The sequence below is a fragment of the Enhydra lutris genome, unplaced genomic scaffold (assembly GCF_002288905.1).
Source record: "Enhydra lutris kenyoni isolate GAN:26980312 unplaced genomic scaffold, ASM228890v2 scaffoldscaffold26, whole genome shotgun sequence".
Classification (NCBI taxonomy): domain Eukaryota; kingdom Metazoa; phylum Chordata; class Mammalia; order Carnivora; family Mustelidae; genus Enhydra; species Enhydra lutris.
In genome coordinates, this window is record NW_019154110.1 from 4,875,555 (window position 1) to 4,888,986 (window position 13,432).

Sequence of the window (13,432 nt, forward strand, 5' to 3'; positions counted from 1 at the left end):
GTTCTTTCCTCGCCTGGACACTCGGTCTCTGGGGATCCTGAGTGAGGAGCTGGCTCCCCAGATGGCAGAAATGTGTGAGGGGTGGCATTGGGGGCTATCTTCTTCACCCCCAAGCTGCCAGCTGACAATCAGTTGGCTTGGTGGCTTAGGGGACAGGGCTGGTTTTCCTTCCTTGACCTTTAAGGTGGGCCCGATGTGGGCGGCCAGCAGGGACGTCCAGGCCGGATGGAGGCCAGAGTGGCTGCCGGGCATGGCTCAGGCTAGGGCCATGGGCTTGGAGCTGGGGCTGAGGTACACAGACGGGCCGGCAGGGGCCGCGGGGGGTGTGGGCTCCAGCTCCATGAAGGCTGAGTAGAGGGTGGTGAGGTGCAGGTCACCCAGTGCCCCAGAGGCCCCACTGCCGGGTGGTGCCAAGTCGCCGGCCCCGCTGCCTGTCTCTGCCAGACAGGGCCCTGGGGGGAAGCCATGGGGTGGGGGAGGAGGTGGTGGCATTGAAGAGGATGTTGGAGATGAGGTCACCAGTACCAAGGGGTCAAGGGCCAAGCTGTCATCCTTCAGCTGTTCCCACAGGTTTCCTAGTTGGGGGAGAGAACAGGAGTCACCGGGAGGTACCGAGGAACCCTGTGGACCCCCACCCCTTGGCTCTTACATGCTAAAAAGACCATGGTTGGGGTGACCTTGACCAGGGAACAGACTGTTGGCACCAGGGAGTTGCTGGAACCCTCCGATTCCTCTGCCATAGCTTAGATGATCTCCGGGGCTCTTATTTTGCAGTGGGGGCGGGGGTAGCCAAGGACTTGAGAGCTGGCCCTTTGGAAGGACGATGTCTGTGCTGTGCACTCCCAAGTTAGCCTGCAGAGGGAGCCCTGGTGCTCTTCCCCCTGGCTCGTGCCCAGGCTTCCAAGGAAGGCAATCTGCAGTCAAGACCAAGGATCTTCTAGCAGTGCTCCTAGGGACCCGATGTAGTCCTCCACTGCAGGCCCCAGGGAGAGCAGAGCCTGGAGCAGAGACTCTAGGGAGGAGTCATTGCTGCTACCCCGTCCTCCTCTCTGGGCTGTGGGATCTGCATTGTGGCAGGCCAGGGCCTGGGCATCAGGGCTGCAGGGGTGGAGGAAGGGGGTCGGACTAAACCCCAGACTGAACTTGGCTGCTTGGGTTCCAATCCTTAATCTCCTTCTTCCTAGCCAAGTAACCTTGAATAAGTTACTTAACCTCCATGTGCTTTTGTGAAAGGGGTTTAATAATCCCTCCTCTGGTTCTAGAGGCCCAGAGGAGAGGGGACCCGTGAAGCTGATGGTCCCTGGTGAGCGCTGCTCCCCACTTCTGGCTACTTCTGGGCTGAGGCTCTAGCTGTGCATTCCTAACAAGTTTACCAAGACCTGGGCTCCAGGACCAGGGGCTCTGTGAGGGTCAGCAGTCTCCAGCTGCTTATGGATGTCCCCACTCACCCCCATGCACCCAGAGGGTCTGAGGCCTGGGTCAGCCACCTCCTCCAAGCCTCCCAGGGGCCAGAACCAGGGGCTGGGCATCCACTGGAGTTTAGGTCTGAATGGATGGACTTGGCCGTGTGCAGAGATGGGGCGGGCAAGGTGGAATGGACTAGATAGAACCTCTCCCCAGATTCCTATCCCGCAAATCTCTGCAGGGCCTGCCTAGTTCTGAGGTCTTGCATTTTTCCCCGGGGGGAACACCTCTCTCCTTCTTCTGCCCTAAAAGATGAATGAGAAAATGCAGCCGCCTCTTGGAATGTTCAGATGGGCAGTCGCTCACAGCCACAATTCAATGGCACACTGGACTCTTTTCCAGCTACCTGAAGCTGGGAGTGGTTTGATGATGGGGTCCATTGCAACACGTTCAGGGGTACCAGAAGGAGGGAAGTGGGGGCAAGGACATTTCTCTTTGCCCCTTGGCACCCCTGGCTGGCTAGGGACTTCTCCGTTTCAACTGACCAGAAACCTGGCAGCTAGCTAGGTCCCAGCCTGGAGACTTGGAGAGGATGGGCCACACCGCCGGACGCACCTCTCCAGCCCTTTCCCACCTTCCCTTTCCTGCCCCCAGCTCACCCTGGAAGTCAAAGTCGGTGAGAGAGGGGTTGATGGCATCCAGGTCAGTGCCAAGGTCTCCGTCTGGCAGCAGAGGGTCCTGCATGGTCCTGGCTGGGGAAGGCTCAGCCAGGAGCTTGGCGCTGTGGCTGGGCGGGGTGTTGGCGGGCAGAGGCGAGTCCTGGGGTGTGCCTGGCTGGGCCCGCAGCTCCAAGTGCCCATCCGGCTGCGGGAACAGCGGCTGCGGAGGTCCGGGAGGGGGCAGGCCCGGTGAGAGGTGCGAGTATGTCTGCCCATAGCAGGAGGACACGTGTCCCCCAAGTAGGTCCTGCAGGGGATTCTTGCCGGGAATGGGGCCCGGAGCTGGGTGGATGGAGTGCAGTGGCTGGGAGAGCCCAACTGGAGGGGCCAGGGGCCGGATGGGGCCTGAGCTGGTCAGCCCAGGGGGTGGGCAGCCCAGCAGTGGGGAGCCCAGCTTCTCCCTCTTCTCTCCAATGAGGCTGTCCAGCTCTTCTGCGAAGGCCCGAGAGAGAAGAGAGAGGGACACCGTGAGACCTCCCTTTCCCCACAAGCCCTCTCCCCAGGCTTGGAACCACTCAGACCTTCGCTCATTGATAAGTTCTCTTTGCTCAGCTTCTATCCCTCTCTCCCTCTCCCCCCCGCTACCGTCCCCCTCGCCCTGCTCTTAGGTGCACCACGCCCTTCCTTGCATTGCCCCCCAGCCTCTCACCCGGCTTGGCCATGCTCTTGCGCACAGCGATAGGGTCTTTCCTCTTCCACTTCTGCAGCTCCTCCTGCATCTTGTCGATTTTGGCCGGATTGAGGGCCCACAGGCAGCCCTTGCGAGAGGAGCTTCCCGATTTGTTCTCTACCTTCTCAAAACATTTGTTGAGAGAGAGGTTGTGGCGGACAGAATTCTTCCAGCCATCGGGCGCCGTCTGCCAGAGCAGAGCAGGACAAGGTCAGGGTCAGGGTCAAGTAGCCAGAGCCAGGTCTGGGCTCCAGAAAACTCCTTTGCCCTCTGGGCACCTAACCGCCACCCATTCCAGGGCTTGTCGTCCTCCTCAGCACCCAGCCTGCGTCTGGCACCCTTCCGGGGTGGGGCAGGGGTGGGCAGGAACCTTGGCCGCAAATTATTTTCACCTAAAATCTGCCTTCATCCCCACCGCTGGCCGACCCTTCTGAGGACTGTTGAGGTGATTCATATAGGGAGGGCCCATTCCCTGTCTGGAGCTGGACCACTCCCCCTGGGTCTCCAGGCCTGTGCTCTGACCCCTGTGCCAAAAGCAAACTCACAACACCCAGGTCTCCCCAAGGAAGCTAGGAGATGATCCTTTCCCTAGGGGCTGCCTCATCCCTGCTTGGGCAAACCCTGGAGGGAAGAACGATGGGTGAGGTCGTATTTGGGTGTGTGCCCGTGTCACATATATGTTGTGTGTACAGCTGGGTTTTGGAGAGAGAACGAGGTGTGTGTGTGTTGGGGGGGGATTGGCTATGAGTCTGTGTGTGCTTGTCCCTATATATGTCTCCCTGGTGTGAGCCCGTCTCTGGGGTGTGGGCCTGTGAGTTCCTTTGAGTGTAAGGATGTGCGTGTGAGAAAGTCTCCCTGGGTGTGTGGGGGGATCCATGACTGTATGTGGGTGTGAGTGTTCACATGAGTGTACGGGGGCCCCGGTGGGGAGGCCAGCCCTCAGGTGGGGAGTGGGGGGGCTCGTGCCAACAGAATAAACACCCATTAGGAGGCCCGGTCATGCCACCAGTGCAGTAATTGTGCCCAGGGAGGGTTGTAAAAACCATTAGGCTGACTCAGTGGGGTGAGAGGCGGTGGCGGGGGTGCCAGTGGGCTCCCCCCATCCCCCCGCCTCCAGCTCTGTCCTAGCCTCTGTGACAGTCCTAAGCCCAGCAGTGGCTGACGGGTGGGCAGAACATCGGCTCCAGCCAGTGGGGCCCCCACACCCTCAGCCCCCGTCCCTTTTCCCTTTCAGCTTGCAGTTTCTGCTTAATGAGGGGCAGCCACGCCCTCCTCCCCGGCTCACTTGCCCCAGGGAGCAGCCGGGCTGAATCACGCCCCACAGAACTGGGTCCTGATGCCAGCGTCACGGCAAGTCGCTGGCAGGAGCTGCTGGAGTCTTTCCCAGGGGCAGCTGGCTGGGGGCAGGGGGCTGGTGGAGATGACCCTCCTCAAGGCTCCTGGGGTTCAGGAGGAAGGATTCTCGAGTCACCAGACCGGTCAGCTTGGGATTCACCTTCAACTCCCACGACAGTCCCTACTAGGAGTCAAGGCTGTGTCGCCTGATGGGCAGAGTTAATGTGCACTGAGCCCTTTTATGGGCCCATAAATCTGTGACTTTGGGATGCCAGGGCACCCCCCCACCCCAGCCACTTCCTGTTTGGAAGAGGGATGGTCGGCAGTAGCAATTATGCCCAGTAGCTGGATACTTCCCCGGTCCTGTAGCCCTGACTCATGGGGCTACAGGACGCCCACCTCCACTGCCTGGGGCATGAGAGCTACCCACCCTAGGGTCCACTCTGTTCTTGTTGGGAAAAATGACCCTTCAAATGGAGAGTGAGCGATAAAGGGGGCCGGCCTTAGGTAGTTCAGAGGGAAGCGTCAGAGTTGGAGGGAATGGATGAGCCAACTGGTCCAACCTGACCATTTTACAGATTGGGAAACTGAGGTCCAGGGAAGAAAGGGCCTGGCCCTGGATCACACAGAAGACAGTGACAGAGCCCAGACTCCAGCTCTGTCCCCTTAGGAAGGGCCCTGCCCAGGTCACCCTATAGAGCTGGCTTCACTACTGGGGCCCGTCCCATCCTCACAGATGCTTTCTCTCTGAAGTCAAATGTAAACTCAGGAGTGAGGGAGTGATGCAACTGGCTAAGAACAACAACTAGAACAAAAAAAAAAAAGTTGTTAGACCTCTTCACTCTTCAGCCCCATAAAACAGGGATTACACGGCTCCCAGGAAAAATAATTAAGCCAGGAAGATGAGATGCAGGGAGGGGCTGGGGGACAGGCCAGGAGTTGGCAGGGAAGAAGGGCTGAGAGGAACAGGGCAGGGCCCTCACTTCCCTCTCTCTGGCCTGGCCCTTTGAAGCCCTATATAGGACCCTCCAAAAGCTTTGGGGTTAGGGAAGCTCTTGTCTCAGGATCTGTCGGGATATAGGGACAGTCCTAGATATTGGCTTTGATGCTTTTCAGATCTCAGAGACAGCTCCCCTCCCTCCTCCTCTCCATTCCAGAATCTCTGGTGGATGACGGTACTTCCCCATTCCCTGGCCAGACCATGCTGGCCATCTGACCCACTCCTCCCTTGATCACCATGTGGCAAATTCAAACTTGTTGGAGTATCGGGTTCAGATTATCCTCAGGCGGGACAGTTGGGAAGCCAGTGGGGCTAGAGACCACCTTCCGGCTGGTGGGAGCTGAGTTCTGGACCCGGGCCTCAGCTCCCACCTTTGGCCTTGCTTGCAGATGAGATTAGATCCATCAGAGTAGAGACCTCAGAGAAGACACTCCTCACATACAAGCTCTGATCTCCCTTGCACCCACCCTGGAAGCAGAGGTCTGTGCTGGAGGGTATGGGGGCACATGCCGAGAACAGAAGTGGGTGATGTGAAGCCAAACAGCTTGAGCCACCAACCCATCCCCCCTGTTGTGTGACCTTGAGCAGGAGGAATACCCTGTTATGTGTTTGCCTATCTGGAGAGAAGGGCATCTGTCCCACCTCTAGGGAGGGAATCTGATAGAAGCCCCTTTTGTGGATGACAGGAGCTAGAGGTTGCACATAGGAAGGTCAGGTGAGCCCTGCTGCAGAGCCTGCCACCCACAGGGACAGATCTTAATCTCTCCCTGGAAGGCAATGGGTCCTGGGGTCCCAGCCTCCCCTGCCCCCTGGCTGGCTAGAGCACTTACTCTGATCCCTCTACCACTACAGCCTCCTGGAGTGCAGGCATGGGGACAGCCTCTCATTTCTTCCCTAGCTCTCTCTCTCCCCACTTGGGGCAGGTGGAGGCTTCTGACGTGTCCGCTTTCCACCAGCATGAGGTCGGATTCCAGCCTGCTGTGCAACCTTGGGTGAATGGCTCGAGCTCTCTGTTCCTGACGCAAAACTCTCTTGAGAGGAAGTGTGGAAAAGAGGAGGCAGGTTCTCTCCGGGTTTTCATTCTAACCCGTGCTCTACCTTCCCGCTGAACCTTCTGGCTCAGAGAGGCCTGTCTCACCCAGGACTCGGGGTGGGAGGATTCGGGTGGATCTTGGGCTCACCTTGAAGTAGGGAAAGTGCTCCGTCATGAAATTGTAGATCTCGCTGACAGGAAGGCTCCCCGTTTTACTGTTCTTAAGGGCCATGAAGATGAGGATGCTGAAGGCAGAGAACAACCTTGAGGGTTTGAACTTCTGAGCAGACAGGGAGTTTCCCCTTGACCTGCCCCTCTCCACCCCCTGCCTGCCCTGGCTGGAGTAGTTGAGGAGAAATAATCCGCTGTGGATTTAGGTGAGAGGCTCTATGAGGTTGAAAGGAGAAAGGATGAGAAGGTGTCCACTGACATCGGGAATTACTGAGATACAGAGGTCTTGTGGAATCTGAGAGATCAGGCTTGTCATCCTGGCCTGGCCACTTACTAGCTGTGTGACCTCGGGTGAGTGCCTTAACTTCTCTGAACCTCAGTTTCCTCAGCTTTGAAGTAAGGAAAGTAATAGCTACCTCAGAGTTGTGAGGATTAAGGATGATGTCTTGAATATAGAAGGCACTCGTTAAATGGAAGTTGTCATTACCAGTCAGCCCTCAGCCAACTGCACGCTGAAGGGATGGAACTATGGTTTCTTGAGCCCCTACAGTGTGCCAAACGTATTCTCTCATTTAATCTTCCCAAAGGCCTGAATCTTGCTGTTCTTTTTTGTTTTTTCTTAAACAGAGAGATTAAGGAACTTGCCTGAGGTTCACAGCTAGTCAATTCAAGAGCCTGGACCTGAACTCTGTTCTGTTGGCCTCCAAGGATGGGGTGTGCTTTTTTCTGTGCCCCACCCTGCCTCCCACAAACCCCTTCTCTGTGCTCGGGGCTGCTGTTTGAATTCCTTGTCCTTTCCTGAGCTTGGACACTGGCTGATGACCTGATCCCATGTGGGGCCTGGCATACAGGAGGTCAGGTGTCACTGTGGATGGGAGGAATGAAAGCTCAGGTGTCCTAGATGGGCTGGGGGTTGTGGGCTTGGCGCTTATAACCCCAGCCCCAACCCCGCAGGCGCTGGCTGCCTGAGCCGCATCTGTAGACCTCATCCCTCACTTATTTCCAGGAGAACTTTGGGGGTTGGTCTTCGCTCTGTCCCTAGGGCTGAGCGTCCCTCCTCAACTCTCAGTCAGAGGCCCTGGACCCCATGAGGCCAGAACTTAGGGGGCCCAATCTCAGGGCACCAGCCTCTGCTGAGCAGAGCCTCTGACATAGCTCCACAGGGTCAGACAAGGTCAGAGGTGATCTAGTCTATCCGCCTGCCCCCATTCAGGAATCTCCTCTCCAGCATCTTCTCGAAGCCTGCTGGGTATGATTTCCATCCTCTGCCATCATCTTGTACCTTGAGGATCCTGTGCATCAGTTTCCTCACTGGTCCTCTTACCCCTCTGCCTTCCACCCCAGGGGGGTCGGGAAACATACCTGTAGGAGTAGATGGGTTTGGGGAAGAGAGGCTGGTGCCCATCCGTGCTGGCCTGAGGTGCGATCCGCTGGTACGGATAGTGTGAAGAGCCCAGGTAGGGAATGGGGTAACCACCACCACCTGGTGAGTACTGTAGGGGTCAAAGGGGCAGAGTGGTTGCCATGGGAATCCCATCCCCCACACCCTGTTCACATACATCCAGAGAGAGAGCTGAGGCTAGATTCTTCTCTCCCTGGTTACTGGCTCCAAGAGCAGAGCCATCTGAGGGGGCTGGCCAAGGGCGTGGACATCTGAGGGCCTCTGAGGAGATCCCCATCCCCAGATGTGAGATCTCAGAGGCCTCAAAGCTCCTCTCCTCCAGTTCCTTCCTCTAGGCCATCCAGGTCCTCCGGTTGCCATGGCGATGGGGAAGCAGCCCAGCTGGGCCAGAGAGTGTGAGGCCCTCCAGACCTCCCCTCCATTTCCGGGAGCAGCTGGGTCGGAAGTGGGGTGTCCGGGCCAGGCACTCTTTTGCTGGGCACTGCCACATTTTATGAGTTTCAGTGGCTCTTTGAAAGGGCCGGTCATGGTGGTGGGCAGGTGGGGGTAGGAGGTGGTTTTACGGCAAAGGGAGTGGCTGTGGTGCCAGGGGTGGTGTTTTATGGGGGCAAAGGGGGTAGGAGACTCTGACTCCCCCATGTGCTCCGGGCTGAGGTGCTCTTTCCAGGTCACCCGAGAGACACTTGGTGCCTGAGTCACCCTCTCTGCAGCCTCTATAAAGCCCTGGGTGCGGCCATCTTGTTGGGGGGGGTTGTGGAATGCAGAAGGCATCAAAGCAGGCTGGGCACGGTGAGGCCACTTGAGGTCTGGCAGCCCCTGAACCCTGCTGCGGCTCCGTCCCTGATGGGCCAGGCTGCCTCGGGGACACCCCCTGCCCCGGGTCAGACTCCGAGCCTCAGGAGGGCTTTAGCCATTCCAGCTGGACTCCTTGTGGCAGCGAGGATGACCCCTCCTGGTCTCCCTTGGCGCCCCTCCATCTCTTTCTTGCCTCCCTCCCTCACGGCAAGCAGTCTGACCACCTCCCCCACAGCACCCTCCCCCCGCAACATGCCTGCCTCCCTGGCTTGGCCAAGATCAGGGCCAAAGCTAAAGAGCCGGGAGTAGAACCTGCTCCACAGGCAGGGCCTGTCTCAGCGCCAGGCTGCAGGTGGATGGAGCTGGGCGCTGGGCAGCCACTTGCTCCGTCTTGCCCGGTGACTCCTGGGATCTGCCTGGCAGCTCTGGGGCTCTTTTCTTTCTCTTTTGTAAAAACCTGCATCCCATGCCAGTGTGGGGCAATTACTTGGCATCCTGGCCATGTCGGAGGATCTGAGGCTGGGCCGTGGGGTGGGAGAGAGGAGAAGGGCCAGAGATGATGGGGTCGTGGAGCCTTCCAGGTGGGAAGGTCCCCCAACCTCCATGCCTGGTCCTACCCTGTCTCGGTGAAAGGGAAGTTAGGGGACAGGGCTCCATAGTAAGACAGTGGCAGACCCAGGCGGGAGCCCATTGTTGCCTTTCTGCTCAGTCACCCCACACATTCCTTTTCTCTTGGCCCCTGTCTTTGTTGGGCTCTCCTCCTCTCTCTCTTTTTGGTTCACATCTGGGCCATGCCCCACTCTCAGCCCCACTCTCTTTCCTGAGACTCTCCATCTGCAATTCTCAGATGAACCCCACCTCCTCCTAGAGAAGGGCGATTGCTTCCTTCCCCAGGGGGCCCTGGACTCAGGCGGCCCCTCCCTGGGGATGCAGACATGCACACTCAGATCCATGCCTCATACCATCACACCTCCTACCACATGGTATCCTAGGGCCCATCTGTCCCTGACCCACCTGATGGAAGGGGGGCTGGGAGGGACAGTACAGGTGCTGCAAGGGGGGCTGGTAACAGTACATCCCAGGGCCGGTCTCCAGAGCCGGGGGCTTGACCTTGATTTCTGACCCCTGCTGGAAGGCAAAAAAAACAGATGATCAGGTGAGGCCTTGGTTTTCTTCCTCCCTCCCTTCTGCGGCTTTGAAACTTATACGAAAGCAACCTCTCCTCTGCTTGCCCCAAAGCTTAGTCCTAGAGATCAAATGGAGAACAGAGGTGGTCAGGGATTTTTTCTGAGGGAGCTCAGCAGGTTAGCCGTGGAGCTGGGGTTGGAATCCCTACCCCGCACCTCACTTCAGGTGAGAGGCAGAGGGTGAGCTGTCCGGGTCGGGGTTGGGGGGAGTACTGGGGGAGATTTGACAATGGTCACAGTGAGGTGGGGTGGGGTCAGAGATCTTTCTGGAATAGCGTGAAGATACAGGGCCTGATCCCACGCATCAAGCCAAGGCTTGAAAGCCTTGCTCCCTTTCAGAGCTGCCAGCCTCCCGGAGCAGGTCTGTGAAGGACACCTGAAAAAGTCCCGCTCTAGAATTCCCACTGCAGAGCCCTAGCAGGGGGAGCACAGGAAGTGGCCAGACAGGTTGGCCCAGCTGGTGACCCAAAGCCCTGCCCCTTCCTCCTTGGCAAAGCGCAGAGGAGCTCTGGCAGGCTCCTTGGAGGGGGCCGATGAGTCCTCCCCACTCTATCTCCCGGCCATCCTCAACTCAAAGGCCTTTGCTGCCTGCTCCGGGGAGTCTCCCTCATTGCTGGTCTGCTGGAGCCCCACGGCTGTTTTACCCTGGCACAGAGAATCCATAGCTGCTGGCGGCCAGGCTCTGGCTTTCCACGGGGAGTGAGCTCCCCATGGGGCCTCCAGAGTCTAGCATGGGGCTCTACCCTGAGTAGAGTCAGAGGGAGTGCACAGCTAGGTACTGGAAGGTGAAGAAGCCCACTCTTCCTGGGCTTCCCGGGGGCCTGGGGAGCCAGCATCTGGGCCCCGAGGATCGAATCAACTGTCAGCTCTTTCTGGATGTGCCCTGGGGTTGCTGATGCAGAGATAGCCATAATCATAGAATCTCAGGCCTGGAAGGGCCAGCAGCACGAGGTCCAACTGCCTCATTTGGAAGATGATGGGGCTGAGCCCACAGAGGGGAAGGGACGTGTCCGAGGTCACCCTGTGAGTCGACCAGCTGGCTGTGATTCTCTGGGCCCAAGCCCCTCTTCACTGCGCAGGAGGGAAGGGAGTGGGCTCAAATCTCAGCCTCACTTCCTATAGGGCCAAAGGACACCTTGGGAAAGTCACTTGACTTCTATGGAATGTCGGTTTCCTCAGCTGCAAAATGGGGATAGTGGGAAGTCTTTCGAGGGTTGTTGTGAGGATTAAATGGGCACTTGAGAGAAAGCCTCTAGCACGATGCCTGGGGGCTTGCAGCGAGTGGATTTGGGGGGCAGTAGCTAATATGACACCCTCACCATGAGTGACTGTCACGTTCAATGGGCCTGAGGAGAAGCCATCCAAAGGGCCCCAGAACCAAGGGTCCTGTCTTGGCCACTACTGGTAGGTACCCAACCCCTTCAGGCTTTGTCGGGGTGGCTTGGGGATGGAGTGGGAGCCTGTTTGAGAATAAGAGGTGAGGAGAGCTGGTGAGCATCTGAAGCAGGCACAACCCAGCCTGAGCCCACTTGTGCCCACTATCTCGGGGACCTCCAAATCCCCCTCGAACTTTTCTCTTCCCAGGGCAACAAGACTAGGAGGCAGTTCCTCTTTTTACATGAGGCCCAGAGAGGTTAAGTGACTTGCCCAAGATCACACAACTAGTGGGTATGACTGTGGAAGGACATCCCCACTTTCCAAGGTGCTTTCAAGGTATTTCTATGAATATACCCAGGTCCCCCTCTCTGGGCAAAGAATAGGGCCCGGAAGTGTCCTCTGAGAAACCGGAAGCCCTTCTCAACCCCTGTATGCTGATGCTGGAGAAGGAACCCTGTGCTCTGTGGCTCCTCCCTAAACCCTTTTTCTTGGTCTCTGGAATGTGTCTTTCTTCTCACATTTGCATATGGGCGGGTAGGTCTGGCTGGGGATTCTTAAACAAACAGTGAAGTCACACTCGGGAATCCTGACTCAGGAGCCTCTGGGAAGCTGCCAGCTTCCTTAGCCTGACCTCCTGCCTCCCCTCACCTTGGCCCCTCCATGGCCAGGGCAGGTCAGCATCACACCCCCCCACCCCCAGATGACCTGGAGGCCAGAAGAAAGCCGAGACCCCAGCTCTCTGAGCTTGCTGCTTCCCTGGCGCCCACAGACCCTGAGTCTAAGATGGGGAAGGTCTGGGAAGGGAAGGAGGAGTTTGACCTCAGAGGACTCATCTTGGGCTTCTGGGAATTAGGACCCTTCGGGGTGGGTGGGATGCCCATCGGCCACTGGTACTCACCAGGACTTGGGGGCTGTGCTCTTGGCTGGGATAGGGGAGCCCGTTGCTCCAGGCCTCTGCTGAGAAGCCAGGCAGGAAGGCCTCAGCCTCCCCGACATCCACAGGGATCTCCTCGAAGGCCTCCAGCGCCCCCGGGGTCTTAAAAGAGTGTCCATCAAGGGCCAGGGCGGTCTGGGCCTCAGGGAAGACGTCCTCATGGAAATGCCGCTTGTATGGGTGGTAAGGCCCATGACTGCCCTTGAGAAAGCGCCCAGGGCTGCTTGCTGGGCCCTCCTCAAAGCCGAAGCTGGGGTACTTGTCTGAGGGCGAGAGCCGGAAGGGGCCCGGGCCCGGGCCGGCTGGGCAGTGGACTTGCTCGGGGCCTGGTGATGCGACGCTGGGGCTCTGTGGGGGCAGTGAGGGTGCCCTCTCTGGGGGGCCGTCGGGCACAAATGATGAGCAGCTGAAGCCGGCAAGCTTCTGGGGTGGACAGAGGGTAGAGAGCCTGTGAGTAGAGGCTGGACCAGGACCCTACTCTGGGCTAGGGTAACAGGGTCTGCGGCTGAGCTCTGGGGAACTCCCAAATGATCAAGGAGACATAGACTGCCCTTGGAAGCCCTAATCTGATGAGGGCACTTTGCTCCTGGATCTGAGGGATGCACAGCCCTGCCCTGGGAAAGCCCCAGACAGAAGGGATAAGCAGAGGTGGGGATCCGAACCCTCTGGAGCTTGGAGTCACTGGGTAATTTGCTCACTGCTGGAAGGGACGAGGCAGATCCCAGGAGGTCCCCTGGGGTAGGGGGGACTGGTCCAGCTGCTGCTGGGCTGTGTTTGGGCCCAGGCGCTGGGTACTTACGTTCTGTGAGGCGGGGGAGCCTGGGAGGCCCGGTGCCTGCATGAGGTCCCCCTGGGGCTCGCCCTCCAGTCTGGCGGGGCCGGGCAGTGTGGCGTCAGACTGCGGCGGAAGTAGCGACACCATCACCCAGTCCTGGCCTCGAAGAAAGCCGGCTGTGATGAGAGTGAGGACCAGGGTCCTGGGGTGACCAACCCCAAGCTCACACCCTCTACTCCCACCCCATCCCTGGGTTGGTGCCCTCACTCCAGCCGGACATCTGGTAAGACAGAGAGAGAGACAGACAGACAGGCAGAGAAATAGACACAGTGAGAGACACACTCGAGACAGAAGGAAGCAGATAAACTATGAGAGACAGAGGAAGGAAGCACAGAGGGAAGACTGGAGAGAGAACAAAACACACCAGGTGGGAGACCCCCTTACCCCCTACCCCAACCCCCTTCCCCATGAGGGAGAGTTGGCTTCTCTGGAGCTCAGCTGCAGATGGTCCCCTCAAGACCCTGACTCTGGCCCCTATCTCCTAGAGAGGGACTAGGTGACCATTGCCAGCTGCCTCTGCTCCGGGGCTGAACAGGTGGCGGTCTGGAGAGAAGGGGGCTGGAGAGAGTG

General features: G+C 58.4%; 1 protein-coding gene across 1 annotated transcript; it reads right to left on the reverse strand.

Moving 5' to 3' along the window:
* Window positions 1–255: 255 nt before the first annotated feature.
* LOC111151822 (forkhead box N1) lies at window positions 256–12,949 on the reverse strand. Its single transcript, XM_022510037.1, has 8 exons — window positions 12,827–12,949; window positions 11,992–12,450; window positions 9,544–9,654; window positions 7,695–7,825; window positions 6,310–6,406; window positions 2,773–2,980; window positions 2,064–2,555; window positions 256–575 (listed from the first exon to the last, which is right to left on the reverse strand). Exons 1-8 carry the CDS (start codon window positions 12,947–12,949, stop codon window positions 256–258), a joined length of 1,941 nt encoding a protein of 646 aa, XP_022365745.1.
* Between the last annotated feature and the right edge of the window lie 483 nt (window positions 12,950–13,432).

Excerpts from the sequence above, each read along its gene's own strand:
- LOC111151822 (XM_022510037.1), bottom strand. The coding sequence starts at position 12,949 with ATGGTGTCGCTACTTCCGCCGCAGTCTGACGCCACACTGCCCGGCCCC. Across the intron at positions 9,655-11,991 it reads AGCACAGCCCCCAAGTCCTG|GGGTCAGAAATCAAGGTCAA; the intron begins GTGAGTACCAGT and ends GCCTTCCAGCAG. Across the intron at positions 7,826-9,543 it reads CCCAGCCCCCCTTCCATCAG|TACTCACCAGGTGGTGGTGG; the intron begins GTGGGTCAGGGA and ends TGACCCCTACAG.